This window comes from Oncorhynchus masou, unplaced genomic scaffold (genome assembly GCF_036934945.1).
Source record: "Oncorhynchus masou masou isolate Uvic2021 unplaced genomic scaffold, UVic_Omas_1.1 unplaced_scaffold_2506, whole genome shotgun sequence".
NCBI lineage: Eukaryota > Metazoa > Chordata > Actinopteri > Salmoniformes > Salmonidae > Oncorhynchus > Oncorhynchus masou.
The window spans coordinates 1,178-15,787 of NW_027008957.1; the positions used below are offsets into that span (position 1 = coordinate 1,178).

General features: G+C 40.0%; 1 protein-coding gene across 2 annotated transcripts in view; it reads right to left on the reverse strand.

Annotated features, from left to right (window-relative positions):
- Window positions 1-6,884: 6,884 nt before the first annotated feature.
- The window catches only part of LOC135533609 (NLR family CARD domain-containing protein 3-like), a 54,676-nt gene continuing 46,950 nt past the window's right edge, over window positions 6,885-14,610 (reverse strand). For both annotated transcript variants that reach the window (XM_064960899.1, XM_064960898.1), the window contains 4 exons: window positions 13,053-13,226; window positions 11,917-12,090; window positions 11,603-11,649; window positions 6,885-10,010 (listed from right to left, as the gene is read on the reverse strand). In XM_064960899.1, coding sequence (XP_064816971.1) covers window positions 9,481-10,010; window positions 11,603-11,649; window positions 11,917-12,090; window positions 13,053-13,226 — 925 coding nt within the window. In that variant the 3' untranslated portion in view covers window positions 6,885-9,480. The remainder of the gene's footprint in view (window positions 10,011-11,602; window positions 11,650-11,916; window positions 12,091-13,052; window positions 13,227-14,610) is intronic.

A 14,610-nucleotide genomic window follows, 5' to 3' on the forward strand; every position in this document is an offset into this window, starting at 1 on the left:
TCCATCCTTGCTGTGTGTGTGTGTGAGAGCTTTTCTTTGACATCTGTTGGGAAAAATGACTGATTTACAGTTCATGGGGGTTGTCTAATCACACATATGAAGTTTTGGACAGATCTGATTTTTTAACCCTTCCAAACAGCCCCTGAGACACCAATTATGGCACTTCCGGTTGGCACAGGAAGCTATAAATACACACATGTCTTGACTGACATGGAAACCTAGGGAATCCTGAGTTTTAAGTCTTTAAGTTGAGAATTGACTGATCTACACAGGGTTGAATAATGCAGAGGCCTTGTCACCTTTCGAGGTGATGTACATCCAAATAACTTTTGGGTCAATTTAACCACTTCCGGTTGCTCCAGGAAGCTTAGAATCGACACAGGTAGACCTCATAGTGGTCTGATGGAATGTCATAGAAGACAGGTTCATACAGCATTCATAACCCATATAGACTCCAGGTTGTATTTAGGGGAGCAGGCAATGTATTCCTATGGGGAGAGAAGTCAATGCACACTGTTTTTTTGTAAACACCTTCTTTTAACTGTGAAAGGTTAATGCCACACAGTCAAGGTTAGGCTTGCACAGATCGGGAGGACCTTAGGAACAGTCCTGTGTTTGAATTGTCCTTCTAAACCTAACGGTTCGACGCTGTCACCCAAAATCCAATGACTTTGTTTATGCAGGCATCATTGTGGGCCTATTTTTCTCATGGTCGCTGCGCTCAGACCGAGCGAGCTACGGTCAAGCGGGGCACCTCGTTGGACTCGGCACGGCCTTGGGATTATGTTTATGCCATTGCCTGCTCTCTGTGTCTTTAAACACCACGCTTTGTCACTCCATCCTTGCTGTGTGTGTGTGTGAGAGCTTTTCTTTGACATCTGTTGGGAAAAATGACTGATTTACAGTTCATGGGGGTTGTCTAATCACACAGATGAAGTTTTGGACACATCTGATTTTTTTAACCCTTCCAAACAGCCCCTGAGACACCAATTATGGCACTTCCGGTTGGCACAGGAAGCTATAAATACACACATGTCTTGACTGACATAGAAACCTACGGAATCCTGAGTTTTAAGTCTTTAAGTTGAGAATTGACTGATCTACACAGGGTTGAATAATGCAGAGGCATTTTCACCTTTCGAGTTGATGTACATCCAAATACCTTTTGGGTCAATTTAACCACTTCCGGTTGCTCCAGGAAGCTTAGAATCGACACAGGTAGACCTCATAGTGGTCTGATGGAATGTCATAGAAGACAGGTTCATACAGCATTCATAACCCATAAAGACCCCAGGTTGTATTTAGGGGAGCAGGCAATGTATTCCTATGGGGAGAGAAGTCAATGCACACTGTTTTTTTTGTAAACACCTTCTTTTAACTGTGAAAGGTTAATGCCACACAGTCAAGGTTAGGCTTGCACAGATCGGGAGGACCTTAGGAACAGTCCTGTGTTTGAATTGTCCTTCTAAACCTAACGGTTCCGCCGCTGTCACCCAAAATCAAATAACATTGTGGTGCAGGCTTCATTGTGGGCCTATTTTTCTCATGGTCGCTGCGCTCAGACCGAGCGAGCTACGGTCAGCGGGGCACCTCGTTGGACTCGGCACGGCCTTGGGATTATGTTTATGCCATTGCCTGCTCTCTGTGTCTTTAAACACCGCGCTTTGTCACTCCATCCTTGCTGTGTGTGTGTGTGAGAGCTTTTCTTTGACATCTGTTGGGACAAATGAGTGATTTTACAGTTCAGGAGGGTTGCCTAATCACATATGAAGTTTTGAAAAGATCTGACCTTTTTAACCCTTGGATACAGCCACTATGACACCATTTAAGGCACTTCCGGTTGGCACAGGAAGCTATAAATAAACTCATATCCTCATTGGGGTATGCCTTTACAGAATCCTGAGTTTTAAGTCTTTACGTTAAGAACTGAGTTATTTACGGAGAGTTTAGTGAGTGTGTGTTATTTCAGAAAGTCATAGAAAATCACAGAAATGTCGCAGAGCTCCGCAGCACATTTTAAAAATATTCGTATGAACACCCTGCAACTGGATCTGTAACCGTTGAAAAAAAACCCACCTATATCTGAACATCACGATCTGGTCATCGTACGATTTCTCTTAAATGACGATAGATAAATGGCCGATTTTTTTATTGACACCGGAGGCTCCTTGACTTTGACGTGAAGTGAAAAAAATCTTTTCTCTATTTTCATTTTGGACCTTTAATCCCAGAAATATGGCCATAACTCAAAAACCGTTGAGGCCTAGACGCCATCTTGTTCGGGGCCATCTTCCCATAATGCCAAACCTACGCTCACCAAGTTTCGGCTTCGAAATATTTTCAGTTTTCGAGATATGGCACGTCGTGATTCGGGATGTTTTGTCCAATAGCAATATGATTGCTTATGCCCTCTTGTGGGATATTCCGGCATAGCGCAAAAATGGGCCAAAATTTGTTTATTTTATTAAACGAAAACCGAATGTCCGACAAAGTTCATTTGATGACTTCCCGGTAGGTCTGGCCCTGCCGCTCGGCCCGACGCCGTCCCCGAATTTTTAAAATGTTTTCGGACGTCTATTAAGGGACCGTACAGTTCCAATAGGGACTTTCTCACTAACCATACGGTGATTGTCAAAATGTTCCCTTAAGGTATGGAAATCTCGCAGTTCTACCTCATGTCAAGATTCATGACAAACCTGCGACTGGAAGAGGCAAAGTAAAATCAATAATCAAATTGTTTTCACAATTAACATGATTTTTCTTGTTTCAAGTATAGTAGTAGTTTTATTATGAACAGTACAATATATCCTTGTATACTTGTTTAACTACAGAGCGTATGTCCATATATAATTGTACAATTTGTTATTCAACATAAAGACATACAACAAATGATTACATTGGTATTTGAACGGTGTTATTGTAAGAGTTTAAATGTTTAAACAGAGGATCCATCTAAAACAGTATAAAACAAGATAATAAACAGAGGATCCATCTAAAACAGTATAAAACAAGATGATAAACAGAGGATCCATCTAAAACAGTATAAAACAAGATGATAAACAGAGGATCCATCTAAAACAGTATAAAACAAGATGATAAACAGAGGATCCATCTAAAACAGTATAAAACAAGATCCATCTAAAACAGTATAAAACAAGATAATAAACAGAGGATCCATCTAAAACAGTATAAAACAAGATAATAAACAGAGGATCCATCTAAAACAGTATAAAACAAGATGATAAACAGAGGATCCATCTAAAACAGTATAAAACAAGATGATAAACAGAGGATCCATCTAAAACAGTATAAAACAAGTGCAGTATGTTCTGAGAATGTTACTTTAACTCATAACGTCACACTATAACTTCATGGGAGTCTTGTGGAAAGACTGCATGTTGTTTTGGGGGGATTGAGTGACGTCTTCATCAACATAATATTCCTGTAATATTTTCACCTCTATGTTTGTGGGACCACTTGGTGATGTGTGTGTGTGTGTGTGTCCAGTTTGTGTCAGTGTGTGTGCCACTTGGTGCTGGAATGAGGTGTCTGTTTGTTCAGAATGCCAGTGTGTGTGTGTGTGTGTGTGTGTTCAGTGTGTGTGTTTGTGTGTCTGTCCAGTGTGTGTGTTTGTGTTCAGTGTGTGTGTGTGTGTGTGTGTGTTCAGTGTGTGTGTGTGTGTGTGTGTGTCTGTGTGTGTGTTCAGTGTGTGTGTGTGTGTTATTTCAAGTATGTTTTATTATGAAAAGTACAATATATCCTTGTACACTTGTACAACTATGGAGCGTATGTCCATATATAATTGTATATAATTGTGTGTTTGAGTCCAGTGTGTGTATATCCATATATAATTGTATATAATTGCACAATTTGTTATTCAACATAAACAGTGTTATAAAACAGTGTTATTGGAGGTCCTCACAACTATAGGAAGACGCACATGTGTTTGTGTGTCCAGTGTGTGTGTGTGTTCAGTGTGTGTGTGTGTTCAGTGTGTGTCTGTGTCTGTGTCCAGCGTGTGTGTGTGTCCAGCGTGCGTGTGTGTCCAGCGTGTCTGTGTGTGTCCAGTGTGTGTGTCCAGCGTGTGTGTGTGTATCTCATTCACCATCCCAGGGTTATATTTGTATTATTATGGGGCTAATTAGCCCCAGAGGGGGGATTTGTGGGAGCAAATAGAACACATAGACAAATGCATAAGATGTATAGAATAGCTGAACACTAAAAACAGACTACATGAAGGGAAGGTGACACATATGTGCCAGGATAGCTGGACATACCAAGGCCAGAGGGATATACAAAGGAGGGGGTCAGTCAAATGACTAACTGATGACCAATATACATAGTTTGCATATTTTTAGGATGTAGAGATGCAGAAGGAATGACAGAGGAGACACATAGTCTGTTGCTCTGAGATAAAGACACACATACAAAGGAACATATTGAGCTTTTTTTTTTTGCAGAGCCAAAGCATAGGGCTGTAAAATAGAGGAATGTATAGTATTTTTAGTATAGCTGGACACGCTAGAAACTGAGGAGACACATAGTCTGCTGATCATAGATAACACACAAACAAAAGAATGCATTTAGCTAAGTGCAGGAACAAAGCAAGGGTCTTGTCATCATCATAATCTGACGGAAAGCAGGTATGGGCGTGATTGGGCTGAACAAGCAGGATGCACGGATTGGAATGTAACTTCATTTGCATGTGGGATGGGCTCATATGCAATATGTGTATAAATACTTGAGCCAGGGCTCTGGAAAAGGTGTGTGTTCCGCGGGGCACTCTGGCTTGCTACACTTTTGTATTAAAGCCTGATTGATTTCACAAGTTCTGGTATGCGTTGTATTTGATCTGATTTTCCACGACAGAATTGGCGAGCTAGCCAGGAGAGTCAGGGACTGAAAAACGTTCTTGGCTGGCGCAGGATCTTTGAGGCAATCTGGCAAAACAAGGGTGGCCGCCCGACTATAAACAAGGTAAGCAAAGTTCTTACAAATAGTTGAAATGTTTGCGTAAGATTGCTTCAAAAATCCTGCCTCAAGCAAGGGGGATGTCAAGTAGGTCTCTCTCTGAAATTTCCTGTAAATTATAGAACGAAATAACTTTTGAATTCAATTAATTGCATGCATGTGTGTGAACTTGGGAATTGTATAGCAAATATGAATGTGCATGCATGTCTAGTGAGTAAGTAGGCGGGGGCTGTGAACTTCGCTGGTGTCGGGTGTTTGAACGGAGGGAGCGGGCATTTGCTATGGTCGGACTGCTCGAACGGACCTATGTGTCTGGTTTGATTGAGGGAGTTGTTCTGTCTGATTCTGCTTGGCCGGGCTCGACCGTTTCAGGATCTGTTTTGAGATGTGCGAGCGACCCGTGTCGGGAGCGTGATTCGGGCTGCCCCCTCGTTGAGCCATTCATATTGGGGACTTTTCGTGTGTGCTGACCGGTGTGACTGTTTTGCGCTCTCTGGCTGAACAGCTGGGGTTGGGCGCAGGGCTACAGCTGCCTGCTTATAAGGTCTGAATAAAATAAGTAGTCATAGAAATCCTGCGATACCGCTTCAAAATATTTACCAGAAGGTCTGAATGGGTAGGTTACTTTATTGATAAGTAGATAGAGAAATATTCGTGGATACCGCTCTATGGAAGAGGTCTGAAACGGACGGATATTTAGAACACGGGGAAAACGCTAGTCTGATTGTGCAACTGAAAAAGGAAATCCTACGAATATAAAATGCTCCGCCTAGCTAAACGGGGGTTTGCAAAGTCAGTAGGTCACGCCACGATATTGCTCTAATATAGAATAAAGATCAGTACGGGGTGGATGAATAGGATATGAAGACAAGATGTTGAGGAAGTGAATTAAGTTTGAACTGTATGTTGTTTTTAGGTAAAAATAAAAAGGATTGAATGAATGAATGAATGAAAATAAACGAATGAATGAGAAGAATGCTGTAATATAATTATGTGTGAGGATAGAACCGTAGACAGGTTGGGTGTGTTTAGACAGAACGTCCAGGAGAGGGAGTACTCAGCCCTCCGGGGACAGAGTGGAAAGTTGAAGAAGGGTGTTTTTGACTTCTTCTGATTGGCCAAAAGTGATCCTCTATCACAGTTGAATAGTGATCCCTATCATAGTTTAACTACGATTAGGTAGATGGAAAAAAAGTAAGGAACATCAAAATAAAATAAGTTATAAGCAAGGATAAAAACACAGTGATATTTGAGGTGCTGTAATAGAATAAGACATTAACCTCTTGAAACTCCCCATCCCGGATCCGGGATTGTGACTAAGCCTCAGGCTCATTAGCATATCGCAACGTTAACGATTTCTGAAAATCGCAAATAAAATTAAAATAATGCGTTTGCTCTCAAGCTTAGCCTTTTCTTAACAACACTGTCTTCTCAGATTTTCAAAATATGCTTTTGAACCATAGAAATTGACTAATTTGTGTAAGAGTATGCAAAGCTAGCATAGCATTTTGTGTAGCATGTAGCACGCAACATTTTCACAAAAGCCAGATAACCAAATAAATAAAATCATTTACCTTTGAAGAGCTTCTGATGTTTTCAATGAGGAGACTCCCAGCCACATACCAAATGCGCAGTGTTTCCTGAAAGCGTCTGTGTGTAGGAGAAATCGTTCCGTTTTCTACATTGCGCCTGGCTACCGAAACGAACCGAAAATGCAGTCACCTACAACGTGAAACTTTTTCCGGATTAACTACATAATATCGACCGAAACATGGCAAACGTTGTTTGGAATCAATCCTCAAGGTGTTTTTTCACATATCTCTTCATTGACATGCAGTTCTTGGAAGCTTGCTTCTCTCTCTGTGCCCCATGGAAAAATACTGGCAGGTGACTTTGCGCACCAATTTCGGCGCAGGACACCGGGCGGACACGTGGTAAATGTGGTCTCTTATGGTCAATCTTCCAACAATCTGCCTACAAATACGTCACAATGCTGCAGACACCTTGGGGAAACGACAGAAAGGGCAGACTCATTCCTCTTGCGTTCACAGCCATATAAGGAGATCATGAAAGACAGAGCCTCAAAAATCCTTGTCATTTCCTGGATGCCAAGTCATCTTGGTTTTGCCTGAAGCTCACGTTAAAGGGCACGCACAGAGAAGATATTTGTATTTCTGGACACGTCAGAGTGTTTTCTTTCGAACAGTAGCAATTATATGCATAGTCGAGCATCTTTTTGTGACAAAATATCTTGTTTAAAACGGGAACGTTTTTCTTCCAAAAATGAAATAGCGCCACCATAAGTGTAAGAGGTTAAGGCTTTTGTAGTATTCAAGAATATAGTTGGAGACATGATAGAGTAGGTTTTAATAGGAGGTATTAAGTGAAAGTTAATTAACATTCCATCATCAGAAATACATTACGATGGGGGACAGATATGATTCTGCTTGCCCTTGCAAACGTGCAAGTGCTTTACAAAGCTATAGAAAATATCTGAGCGTAAGAAGTTGCAGAAGTGGAGATAACAAGTAAGGGGGAAAATGAGTGTAAGATGACACTGGAATGCGGTAGCAGAGAATGCCAATATACAGGACTTTGCACCCTTTTCAAAAGAACAACAACTAATAATTTTGAGGTTAGTCAGAATGGAATTTTCACCAAGCTGTGTATAGAATCTGATCGATCAATAAGTGGTTCATAGAGAGTACAGTTTATATGTGATAAAATACATACTAGATTACGTTTTACCGAACTTCTAGTAAGGTACCGATGTGATATACAAATAGCCCCACTTGGAATCATTTTGCACGGAAACAACAGTTTCAGTGGCGATAAAATACGTGGAGAAGTTGTTATTAGCGTCAAAAGACGGAAAATAAACGTATATGAGAAATCGCAAACGTGGTAAAATTAGTTAGAAGAAAAGCACATTGAAATACGGGTAAGATACCGATAACCGACCAGGAAGAAACTATGCGTTCTGTGCATGGCTAAAACTTTTATCGCATGCTCAGGAAAAGTAAGGGGATTTTAGTAATATCATTAGCTTGTTGAATAAGAGGTAGCATTGTGAATGTTAACGAAATGTACATTTCTTTTCCAGAAAAAAAGGCTACATTTTCTCTGGTCAAAATGTCATTGGAGACCGTGGTACTGAGGAACGCAGTTAGAGATATTCGGCCACTTTTAAAGTCTTAGTATCTAGATAAGGCTATAACTGGAGTTCTGGATAAGTGAGGCCAGCTCATGTGTATTCTTGGCCTATATGCGAGAGTGGATTTCCTTTGGAGGGGTTTTTGTTCAGTTCAGTTTCAAATTGGTGTAAATGTTTTGAAAATGTATTTAAGTTGTTTCTAAAGAAAAGAGAGTGGAAACATTTTAATGGTGTCAAATGCCCTGAACCCTAAGAATTTCCTGTGAAGACTGATCAACTTCACTAGAAATTGTTGGAACAGATGGGAGTTAATTATAAAATGATTGAGAAACACCAGTCTCTATTCAAAGTGTACCATCACTTTGAAATTCTATTATTTCTTGAATTGACTAGTTATTCAAATTGGTTTATTTTTATTTAACATGGGTTCATAGGAGAATTTATCAGTTCCCTGGGGTTATGGTCTTTGGGTAAATGTGCTTTGTTCATTCTGCATATAAAATATAAAATGGAAATATATGTTAACAAGGGATAACAGTTACTCCAAATAGTTTATTGGAGTAGGGTTCTCTGCAAGGGTTATGTTGATAACTACATAATCTGTAAACTCGTCTGAGAGATCACCAGTAGATTAAGGGAGTTATCATGGAATGTGATTATCACCACAACAAGTGTGTGTGAAACTCAAACTCGCCCTACTGGCTGAATAGTGAAGGGTAACTGTGTCTGATGACCTATGAACTGTATCGGGCTGGGAGAAGAAAGACTAAAGGGGATTGGGGTAATGACCTTTTATTACCGGGCTACTCATGACAGAAAAACAGAGGCAAAAGGGCGCATGATAAAATAGATGTTACAGGTACTAAAAGTTTTTAGTATAAATGTTACTTATAAAAGGGATTATGTGTATTGAATTGAGAAGGTCAAATTTGAGTTAAAGTAAGCACTAAGGACTGTTATCCTGAATATTGGGTTGGACAATTTATAAACATTTAGTTATGATTTAGATATAGGACTGTTTAAATTTACTAGGCCTTGGGAAGCTCTGGAAACTAATCCTGAGACAGGGTGATTGACAGAACTTGCAGCGTGTGTGTGTCCAGTGTGTGTGTGTGTGTGTCCAGTGTGTGTGTGTGTCCAGTGTGTGTGTGTGTGTCCAGTGTGTAAATGTGTCCAGTGTGTGTGTGCAGTGTGTGTGTGTGTCCAGTGTGTGTGTGTGTCCAGTGTGTGTATGTGTCCAGTGTGTGTGTCCAGTGTGAGTGTGTGTGTGTGTGCAGTGTGTGTGTGTGTCCAGTGTGTGTGTGTGTCCAGTGTGAGTGTGTGTGTGTGTTTATCATCATCCGGTGTCCAGTCTGCTATTTCAGGGACGCTGAGACCCCACAACCAAAAAGATGAAACCCTGGATAGAGGGGCACAGTGAATGTGGAGGTGAATGTGATCAGGTGGGTCAGTGTGTCAGAGGAGGCTCTATAGAAGGACAGAGTGCCGGCTGGCCAGTCCAGATACACTCCTACTCTGTGGGAGCTGGAGGGGCGGACGTCTATGGTAGTGGGATAATGATTGTGCCAGGCAGAGTAACTGTTGTCAGAGCAGTTCAGACTCCAGGACTTGTTATTCCATCCAAGCCAACAGTCATTACCACTTCCTCTCCTGCTGATTCCTTTATATGCCACTCCTATATCAGCCTCTCCCCCACTCCACTCTGCCTCCCAGTAACAGCGCCCAGTCAGACCCTCTCTACACAGCACCTCTCCACACTCCTCAAATCTCTCTGGGTGATCAGGATACGGATGGTACTTTCCCATATGTGTCACCTTTCTGTTCTCCTCGGACAAAAAGCAGTATCTGAATACTGTGTTTGGGTCCAGTGTGAGATCACAGGCATCTGATGGATGAAACCAGACACAATATTAGAAATTTCCACTAATTAATTTAATTAAAGGCTGCTGCGAATTTTCGCAGCTTTTTGTTAAAAATCGCGCAACATTTCAACGTCCTGCGACTCATTCCAGGAATATAGTATATGTATATGATTAGTATGTGTGCATAGAAAACACTCTGAAGTTTCTAAAACTGGTTAAATGATGTCTGTGACTATAACAGAACGTGTTCCGTGGTCAAAATCGACAAAGAAAAAATCAATCCGCCAGTCTCTGTATTGTCTATTGCACGCAATAATGGGACTGAGCTTGCAGTTCCTACACGATGCCGCCAGTGTTGTGATTTCTATGCAACTAAATCAGTAATAGGCACTTCCACTTTCGTTTCGTCCAGATTTCGTCGGGTACACAGCAGGAAAAAAATGGAAGGGGGAAAGTGGACTTCGTTTTCCAAACTTGTTGCTATTGAATACAGATCGCTCCGTGATCAATTTGATCGTTTATTAACGTTTACTAATACCTAAAGTTGGATTACAAAAGTAGTTTGAAGTGTTTTGTCATAGTTTATAGGCAACTTTTTTAATAAAAAAAAATGACGTTACGTTGGAAAACGTGACTTTTTTCCTGGATTTCACGGTGTTCATAAATGGACATTTTGGGTATATATGGACCGATTTAATTGAAAAAAATAACCAATTGTGATGTTTATGGGACATATAGGAGTGCCAACATTGAAGCTCGTCAAAGGTAATGAATGTTTTATATATATATATTTTATATTTTATTTCTGTGTTTTGTGTAGCGCCGGCTACGCTAATTTCTTTGTTTACGTCCCCTTCGTGTGTTTCTGGGGGCTGCATGCTATCAGATAATAGCTTCTCATGCTTTTGCCGAAAAGCATTTTACAAATCTGACATGTTGGCAAGATTCACAACGAGTGTGGCTTTAATTGAGTACCTTGCATGTGTGTTTTAATGAAAGTTTGAGTTGTATCGAGTACTATTAGTTGGCGCTCTGGAATTTCCGCTGATTTGGTACAGCAGCCGTAAGAGGTCATATGTTATACTGTTATATAAAACACACTTATTCCCAATAATTATGCACACCTGTATGCAAACCAGACACAATATTAGAAATCATCATCATCCACATTAGAATGTTAACTCACTTTTCACTAATTCATTTAATGTGGATGTTTCTAGGTATCAAAAGGAGAAGTTAAGGTAACTTGAGACTTGTTGAATGATCATATGTTATACTGTATGGTAATATAAAACACACTTATTCCCATTAATTACACATACACACACACACACACACACACACACACACACACACACACACACACACACACACACACACACACACACACACACACACACACACACACACACACACACACACACACACACACACACATTGTCAAAGCAACTCTTTGTAATCTTTGGTGTCCCTGATTTCTGCTTCTGTAGAACTACAACTGATATTTATTTATATTTAATATGACCAAGTAAGTAATGATGGTGGTCTTTGACTTTGACTTAACTTGAATTAAGACTTATTCTTAGTCATATTCTTCACAGCAGTCAACACTCACATTTTCTAAGTCCAGGTTTCACTCTGTTCTCTCCACCATGTTCCACACTGTAGCGGTAAGCAGAAGAACAGACAGTCATTGAGGGATACACCTGAACACACACACACACACACACACACACACACACACACACACACACACACACACACACACACACACACACACACACACACACACACACACACACACACACACACACACACACACACACGCAGCATATAACTTTGTCCAAGTGGTGGTAAGAATGTTTGTCTTAACCAGCCTGATAAGTCAAACATGTCTGATATGAACATTGACATAAACCCTCTACATACTTGAGTTTCTCCAGTCTGCAGTGTGGATCCTCCAGTCCAGTAGAGAGCAGTCTGACTCCTGAGTCTCCTGGGTGATTGTAGCTCAGGTCCAGCTCTCTCAGGTGTGAGGGGTTTGACTCCAGAGCTGAGACCAGAGAAGCACAGCCTTCCTCTTTGACTAGACAGCCTGACAGCCTGACAAAGAGATCATCATGACTTCACAAAATCATTTTAAAATCACACTGATATTCTTAGGTGGTGAAGATAGCGGCAGTAAAATATTTTCCTTGGTGGTGAAAATAGAGGCAGTATATTTTTCAACATATTCAGATATCAGTGTCCTGAAACCTGCCATATCTATTCAGAAACGGATGTTTCATTATTAGAAATGACAAAACGTAAAGTAGAGAGAAACATGTGCAAATATTTGACTTGACTGATTAGACTCTATATTAGATTTTCTATTTTATATATATTTATATATATATATATTTTACTCTATATATCTATTTTGACAGTGAAGCTAACATTTTAAATGACTCCAACATTTTGGAATTGAGATTGCAGTATATACAGTATATAATGTCACCTTTTATTTGAGGATATTTTAATACCATTTAGAAAAGCACTTTATGTATCCCCCTATTTGAAGAAGTCATAACTATTCTGACCAATTCAATTATAGTTTATTAAAGTCATCAAAAGTATAGTATTTGGTCCCATATTCTTTGAACACAATGACTACATCAAGCCTGTGACGCCATGACTGAGAAAGATCATGAATGAATCATGAATAATAATGAGTGAGAAAGTTACAGAGGCTACAACAAAACATGCTAACCTCTCACCATTACCAATAACAGAGGTTACAACAAAACATGCTAACCTCTCACCATTACCAATAACAGAGACTACAACAAAACATGCTAACCTCTCACCTTTAACCTCAAATAAAAGGTGACATTCTGTACTGTCACCTAATATGAAACATTGTATCTCAAATCCAAAATGCTGGAGAAAAGCGCCAAATTTAAAACTGTAAGCTTCACTGTCGAAACACATATGGTGTGGACTATGTGTGGACTATGTGTGTCTGGTAAACACATGTGGATCTGGTGAACAGTTATCACTTGTTGACCAACTACAGCAATACTGACCTCAGAGTCTCCAGTTTACAGTGGGGATTCCCCAGTCCATCAGAGAGCAGCTTCACTCCTGAATCCTTCAGGTCATTGTTACTCAGATCCAGCTCTCTCAGGTGTGAGGGGTTTGACACCAGAGCTGAGACCAGAGAAGCACAGCCTTCCTCTGTGACTAGACAGCCTGACAGCCTGCCAAGAGTCAAATCATATTAAAATCACACTGATATTCATTGATGGTGAAAATAGCGGCAGTAAAATATTTTCTAATATTCAGATACATCAGTGTCCTGAAACCTGCCATATTTATTTGTAAATTAATGTATCATCATGAAAAATTACAAATTATCAAAGTATTGTCTGCAGATAGAAACATTATAGTACCGGTACGAATATTTGAGTCGACTGACCAGACCAGTTTAAAATGCAGTATCAGTCAGAAGACAGACAGTGAGGTATCAGATTTAGATTGTATTGAGTATACAGTTTACACCATATCTATTTAGACAGTGAGGTATCAGATTTAGATTGTATTGAGTATACAGTCCACACCATATCTATTTAGACAGTGAGGTATCAGATTTAGATTGTATTGAGTATACAGTCCACACCATATCTATTTAGACAGTGAGGTATCAGATTTAGATTGTATTGAGTATACAGTCCACACCATATCTATTTAGACAGTGAGGTATCAGATTTAGATTGTATTGAGTAAACAGTCCACACCATATCTATTTAGACAGTGAAGCTAACATTTTAAATGTGTCTCTATACTCCAGCATTTTGGATTTCAGATCAAATGTTTCATATGAGGTGACAGTCTATAATGTCATCTTTTATTTGAGGATATTTTAATACATATCTGTTTCAACGTTTAGACAAATTAAAGCATTTTATGTATCTAGTCCCCCCATTTGAAGAAGTCATAAGTATTCTGACACTTAAAGTGTATTAAATTAGTCAAAAGTATATCTGGTCCCATATTCCTCGAACACAATGACAACATCAAGCCTGTGACGCCTTGACTGAGAAAGATCATGAATGAATCATGAATAATAATGAGTGAGAAAGTTACAGAGGCTACAACAAAACATGCTAACCTCTCACCATTACCAATAACAGAGGCTTCAACAAAACATGCTAACCTCTCACCATTACCAATAACAGAGACTACAACAAAACATGCAAACCTCTCACCATTACCAATAACAGAGGCTACAACAAAACATGCTAACCACTCACCAAAGACAAAGAACAAAGAACTCTGTCAAGAACCAACGGGATACGGACACCAGGCTGGAGGGGACTGTCTATCACCTACAAGCAACCTACCAGAAACCAGGACTACCAGAATCTACCTACGTCATTTCAATGTATTTAAGGGACTGCATATCATGTTTCGCGCTCTCTTTTTCCGAAAGTTCCATAAGAGCTGGACGAAGGAGCCGTGCGCACGCTTCGCCAGACATCATTACGCATTGAATAAACGGTCTTTTATTATACTTTATCCGCCTTGTCCAGAGTCTCAACTTGATCTCATTTCTCATATATTATTAATTAACAAAATGGTAGC